Raw genomic sequence first — 6,089 nt, 5'->3', positions numbered from 1 at the left:
CTCCTCCTCCTCCTCCTCCTCCTCCTCCTCCTCCTCCTCTGGCTGCTGTGTCTGTGGCTGCACATGTGATCTGACTCATGTATTTTGATCTCAGTGTGAGAGCCTGTGGACGTGTGGTCGGCTTTAAAAAGATGATTCAGTTTCCAGATCTTACGTCATCGAAACATTAAAGAATTGATGATTCAAATAATAATTTCTGCAGCTGTGATCAGACAGGAAACTGTTTTAATGAAAGTCCATTAATTACCCTTTAATAATAAGAGACTTTTTAAGAGAATATTCGTGTCTTTGTTGTTTCCTTTGATCTGTTAAGTTCTGGTTTCACGTTGTAATTTAATCTAAAGATTTCTGTCTGTCAATCGTACGTCCTGTCATCATCACCTACGTGGGCGGAGCCTACCTGTACTGATTGGTGTTTACTCAGCAGTACTGCAGTACTACAGTACACCACAGTACTCTACAGTTCTACAGTACTCTGTAGTTTTCACTCTGCAAACACCCAGTATAATGATAAACTCATCTTTATACTGATCTTTAAAGTGTCCACATGAAGCGGATCAAGTCACATGATCTGCTCCATGGTGACCAGGGGCTTTTATTCTGAAGACACAATATATATGAACTATATATGAACTTTATATGGTAAATTCTATCTTATAAATATGTCTAGGATCAATATGTTTGAGGATCATTAACATGTTGTGCAGCTGCGTCCCCCCCCCTCCCCCCCCCCGACAGACAGGCCCCTCAAATCTGTGTTATTCTGAAATCGATTCAGCCCCGAGGTCATTAACTCAACAAACACAGATAAACACTGACATGTAGACCACACACACACACACACACACACACACACACACACACACACACACACACACACACGCCCATCACGCCACCTCCTGCTCCAGCGTCACGTGATCGTCTCAGTTTCATCTTCATTTGAACTGTTGTCACATGAAGCAGCACAAGTTCAGATATTTATAAAATGAAAGTTTTCCGCTTCATTCAAACTTTTTCACTGAAAATGAGATTCAAGAGTTTGAACTGTTTAAACCTTTAACAGAAACTTTAGTTTTACAGTTTTAAGTTCAGAGGATTGTGTTGTACTTTATATCGATATCTAAAGTACAACCCTCCTTTCTACTCACATCCCACAATGCAATGCTCCATATCTTACGATGATCAGGTTCTAAAACTCAGTGATGAGAAACTGAGTCTGTAAACGAGTGACACCATCAATAAAGATGGACGACATGACAGCTGGATGGCCCCCTGGTGGCTGGGTGGCCCCCTGGTGGCTGGGTGGCCCCCTGGTGGCTGGATGGCCCCCTGGTGGCTGGGTGGCCCCCTGGTGGCTGGGTGGCCCCCTGGTGGCTGGATGGCCCCCTGGTGGTTGGGTGGCCCCCTGGTGGCTGGATGGCCCCCTGGTGGCTGGGTGGCCCCCTGGTGGCTGGGTGGCCCCCTGGTGGCTGGGTGGCCCCCTGGTGGCTGGATGCAGTGAAGCTCATAGAGTTCATGTCCCAGATATTTTGGCTTCAATTCTAGAGGTGAAGTGTCGTCCATCTTTATTTACAGTCTGCGACACACACTCCGACTCTTCGTCCGTCCTCACACACAGTTTATTCTATGCAGAGAAATGTGAATGTGAATTTGCACTTTAGTGTGTGTATGTGTGTTATTAGAATGATTGTTGTGTTGAAGAAACTGTAATGAATGTTGTTGTTTTCTGTTCATATCAGAATAAAGACGTTTTGCTGCCACACAGATTCACAGTTTTTATAAAGCTGATTTCTGTCTTTATTAAAAAATCAATTGTAAATAATTGATACAGTAGAATCATGAACAAAAGATCATTTGTGTCTTAAATTTAACTCCAGTGATTCACCAACTTCAGATGTTTGGTTCAAACCACGTTTCACTGGCGTCCAGATTCAAACTCAGAGGTTTCATGGTGTCTGAGCCGTGAGACGTTCAGGGTCTGTCGGTGCAGTGGGAGATGTTGGCTCTGCTCAGGGCTCAGGCAGACGGTAGCCTGCCGAGTGGTTTCCCTGACGGAGACGTCCGAAGCATCCGAGCAGCAGGTCCACCGCCGTGCTGACCGTGGAGTGGACGTCCTGCTCCGTCCGAGCCCTCAGAGGATTCACCTCCACCAGGTCCACTGCGGACAGGAGACCTGCAGGTGGGGGGGCAGGGTGAGGTGTTGGGACCAGGCGGTGGGTGGATCACACTGTTGGTACCTGTCTGGCTGAGGTGCTCGGCGATGAACACGGCCTCTCGGTACGTCAGGCCTCCGGTGACGGGTGTTCCAGTGGCCGGGGTCACCGAGGGGTCCACGGCGTCGATGTCGTAGCTCAGGTGAATCGGTTTCTTCACTCTGTCGAAGCACAAACACTTTAACGAGCTGAGGTCAGAAGGTCGCTGTGGCATTCTGAGAGAACACGTTGAGAAGTGAAAACATCGTGGTTGGTTTTCTACGTATAAACTGTTTGATTTGTGAGGTCACGTTGACCTTTGACCCGTGAGCATCCAAATATGATCGGACCATTGTTTGTAAAAAGTCTCCTCAGCGTTCTTCAGATGTTGTGTTTTTAAGAATGGGACGAAATATATAAACGATATTATACTATCGACCACTGGGTGGCGCCAGCGTGGAGACATACAACTCAGATGTTCTCAGAAGAGGAAGTCAGTGTAGCCTGTTCGATGATGTCTTACGAAGAATCCACACAGTTTACTTTATTTAGTTGTTAATCCAAAGTTTTCCGACACATCGGACGTGAAGTAACCGTGAATCTCAGTTTACTTGTCGGAGAGATAATCACACGTCTCCTCCATGACTCTGGAAACTCCGAGCTGATCCACCTCCGACATGGAGAACACCTTCACGCCCAGCAGCTTCAGGATGTAACTGGAAAACACACAAACACACAATCACGTTCCGCTGATCTTCTGTCTCTACACGAGCGAGACCACGAGAGTTGAAACCCACTGCTCCTCTGGATCCACGTCTCTCAGCCCGATGTAGACCAGGTCTTTGGCCCGAACGCACGGTTTGATCCAGGAGAAGTTTGGTAACACAGGAACCTGACGACACCGGGAACAACACGGGATGAGAACCGCGAGGAACCGCGAGGACGACACGTCTGGTTGGACAGAACGTACCTTGGACTGCAGCTCGTGGAGGAGGTAGGACATGGGCTGTCCGTGGAGGTTTCCCGTGGGCGAGGACAGCGGCGTGTTGATGTCGGCGTGAGCATCGACCCAAACCACGCTCAGCTCCCCGACCGCCATGGAGTGACCGTGGATGGAGCCGATCGCCAAACTGAGCCCAGAGACATGAAGACATGAAGACGCCGTCAGACACAAGGACACAACTTCATTTGTCTCCGACTCGTCTCCTGTTAAAGCTTCTAGAAATCAGTTGGATTTTATTTATAAATAACAACTAACATTCTTTTCTGCTGATACTTCACATCAAGTCGATACTTTCTGAGTACTTTTACTTCATGAGACTCTGATCCGAGTGCCCCCCCCCCGGTGGATGATTGACAGACTGAAGCTGGAAACTCAAGTCAACGATTCACCAACTTTATAACAATTTACTACGTTAACGTGTGAATTCAGATGAGCTGTGGATGTTTAACACAATTTAGTGTCTGTGATCAGATTCTCACCAGTTTCTGTTTCTCCAGTTTTCACAGTTTGGACTCTTGATTTGAATTCTGTAACTTTACGATCCTCGTGAACAAAGACGTGTGTAAATAACATTATTAATGTAGTGATGTTATTGAAAGACAAAGCTCCATTTAACCTCATGTGCATTCTTATTGGAATCAATATATTGAAATGTTTGTGAACCACAGACGTGTAAAATAAATAGTTAATTAATTTTACAAGAATTGAAATAAGCATTCAGTCAATCATCTTATATTAATGAACTTATATTAAAGTCTAACTTGTATTATCGATGATTTGTTGTTGGCTCTGACCTGTGGTCTCCTCCCAGCATCACAGTGGTGTGTCCGTCCCTCTTCACTGCCTGCACTGCCTCGGACAGCCTCTGGTTGGCGCTGCCCACCGCCCTCACGCGCTTCACCCGCCCGACAGGCTCGTCATCGACCACCTCCTCAAACTGCAGGTTCCCATAATCCTTCACTGCACAGCCTGTGGACAAAAGGCTCAATGTGACCACGTTCATGGAAGTAAAATATATTAATATATGTAATATAATGTATTATATATTATATATATATAATGTTTTCTCTTTACGAGTCAACGCCAGATGATTTTTCAAGAAAGGATTAAAAACACGAGACGTGATGTGTTTCTGTGACGAGATGAGAAAACAAACTTCTGGTTTAATATCACATGCTCAGTGTGTGAACATTAACAGTGTGTGTTTGGTTTTGTCTCCTCTGTGGAAACAGGGGACAGACACGATGACCTTTGAACCTTGTCCTGGTGAAGACGCCTGTTCCAGGAGACGTGTCGGTCCACACGAGCCCAGTTCACTGGTACGACAGAAATACTCGAGTAAATACTCGATTAAATACTTGTAGCTATTTGTGTACCTTGTCCTTGGAGTTTGTCCAGCAGTCCAGCAGCTCTGATCAGGTCCGGTCCTCTGTCCACTCCGTCTCTGGCCTGCAGCAACAACACACATGAAGTCTCTGTGAGGACAAACCTGTCCAAACCACTGATTCTGACCTGAACCTTCAAACCAGGTCTGAACCCTCAGCCCAGTGGAGCTGAGGACAGAGTCAAGTGTCCTCATCAAGTGTCCAGCGTTAAGGACCTGTCCTGCAGACAACCGCCAGGGGGCGATAGACATCTTTTAGCAGCGGCCGTCTTTCGTCTTCAAGCTCATAAAAACTGCTGATGTTAAGCTTCAGGTGTAAAAACGTGTTTAATTATGATTACAGTGAGAATAAATAACTGAGTCCAGTTTATTACATGTTTGAATGTAATAAATGTTTTAATCATAAACCAGATCAAACACAAACCAGCGGTTCAACCTGCTGACGCTGGGGACACTGACATGTGACGGGTTTGTTCTGAGCAAACTTTAATCTGAAGTAACACTGATAAATTAATAAAATCTCTCACAAATAAACAAGACAGGTCCAACTACACATACACAAACACACTAAAACAGACACACACGGACACACACACACACTAAAACAGACACGCACGGACACACACACACTCACTAAAACACAAACGTACACACACACGCACCTGTCCCTTGGAGAAAGGTGCCCCGATGATTCCCGCGGACCTCTGATGAAGCTGCTGCTGATGAAGATGAAGATGAAGGTGATGAAGACTCCCGGTCCCCAGCAGCCTCCTCGCGCTCCTCATGCTGAAGATCGTCAGACTCAAAAGAGAGTGTCCAAAGAAACACCACCCCGTTACGTCACCAGGACTCCGTCATCAATGGTTATTGTTTGACTTTAAATAAAGTTCAAAAGAATTTAAATCAGGAGGCTTCCAAGTGTCAAAAGTTCATATGTCACAATAAAACTCACTTTAATAATATTATATATATATTTAATTCAAGTTAATCGTGTAAAAACTTTAAAGTGTTTTAAATGTGTTGACTGTTGAATTAAATTCAGAGTCATTATATTTTCACTTCATTAATAACAGTCATAATAATATACTAACAATAAAATAGTAATTAAAAACAGTGATCAAATTAACAGTCTTTATAATAAGATTTTGATGTAACTGAAGAAAACTTAACTTTTCTTATGATGGTCCTCATCACGAGAGATGTTCACACACACAGACACACACACACTTCCTGAGTAACGCTACACACTGCTCATGCACTCATCTTCTAATTGATATGAAGTAAGTACTTTTTATTCACTGTGTGTGTGTGTGTTTGTGTGTGTGTGTGTGTGTGTGTGTGTGTGTGTGTGTGTGTGATGACCTGGTGGAGATCAGCATCAACGCTTAAAGACAGAAGATCATTAAGATTGGAGAGGCTCATCAGTGGTCCACAGAGGTAGGACACAAACACACACACACACACAGCATATTAATCATGTCCTATATGAAATGATTGTTGTTAAATATAA

General features: G+C 44.7%; 2 protein-coding genes across 6 annotated transcripts in view; one reads left to right on the top strand and one right to left on the bottom strand.

The window, feature by feature from the left end:
• LOC133976033 (prolyl 4-hydroxylase subunit alpha-1-like) overlaps positions 1-1,766 on the top strand; it is a 10,369-nt gene extending 8,603 nt beyond the window's left edge. For both annotated transcript variants that reach the window (XM_062414108.1, XM_062414109.1), the window contains one exon: positions 1-1,766. This exon is cut by the window's left edge and continues 227 nt beyond it. The gene's annotated coding sequence lies outside the window, so the exon portion shown is untranslated.
• arg1 (arginase 1) lies at positions 1,767-5,400 on the bottom strand. Of its 4 annotated transcripts, XM_062414115.1 has the most exons (9): positions 5,242-5,400; positions 4,572-4,644; positions 3,990-4,164; positions 3,675-3,728; positions 3,163-3,322; positions 2,990-3,084; positions 2,804-2,908; positions 2,238-2,374; positions 1,767-2,173 (listed from the first exon to the last, which is right to left on the bottom strand). In XM_062414115.1, the coding sequence occupies exons 1-9, from the start codon at positions 5,362-5,364 to the stop codon at positions 2,010-2,012; spliced, it is 1,086 nt and encodes a 361-aa protein (XP_062270099.1). In that variant the 5' UTR covers positions 5,365-5,400; the 3' UTR covers positions 1,767-2,009. The 4 variants fall into 4 exon arrangements, with proteins under 4 accessions (XP_062270099.1, XP_062270097.1, XP_062270100.1 ...); XM_062414113.1 differs by having other exon boundaries at positions 1,767-2,374; XM_062414116.1 differs by lacking the exon at positions 3,675-3,728 and having other exon boundaries at positions 5,242-5,399.
• Between the last annotated feature and the right edge of the window lie 689 nt (positions 5,401-6,089).

This window comes from Platichthys flesus, chromosome 20 (genome assembly GCF_949316205.1).
Source record: "Platichthys flesus chromosome 20, fPlaFle2.1, whole genome shotgun sequence".
Classification (NCBI taxonomy): domain Eukaryota; kingdom Metazoa; phylum Chordata; class Actinopteri; order Pleuronectiformes; family Pleuronectidae; genus Platichthys; species Platichthys flesus.
The sequence above is the reverse complement of the archived record's forward strand: the minus strand, read 5'-3'. Positions and strand labels throughout refer to the sequence as shown.

Excerpts from the sequence above, each read along its gene's own strand:
- arg1 (XM_062414113.1), bottom strand. The coding sequence starts at position 5,364 with ATGAGGAGCGCGAGGAGGCTGCTGGGGACCGGGAGTCTTCATCACCTT. Across the intron at positions 3,323-3,674 it reads AACTGGAGAAACAGAAACTG|TTTGGCGATCGGCTCCATCC; the intron begins GTGAGAATCTGA and ends CTCTGGGCTCAG. Across the intron at positions 2,909-2,989 it reads GACGTGGATCCAGAGGAGCA|TTACATCCTGAAGCTGCTGG; the intron begins GTGGGTTTCAAC and ends TGTGTTTTCCAG.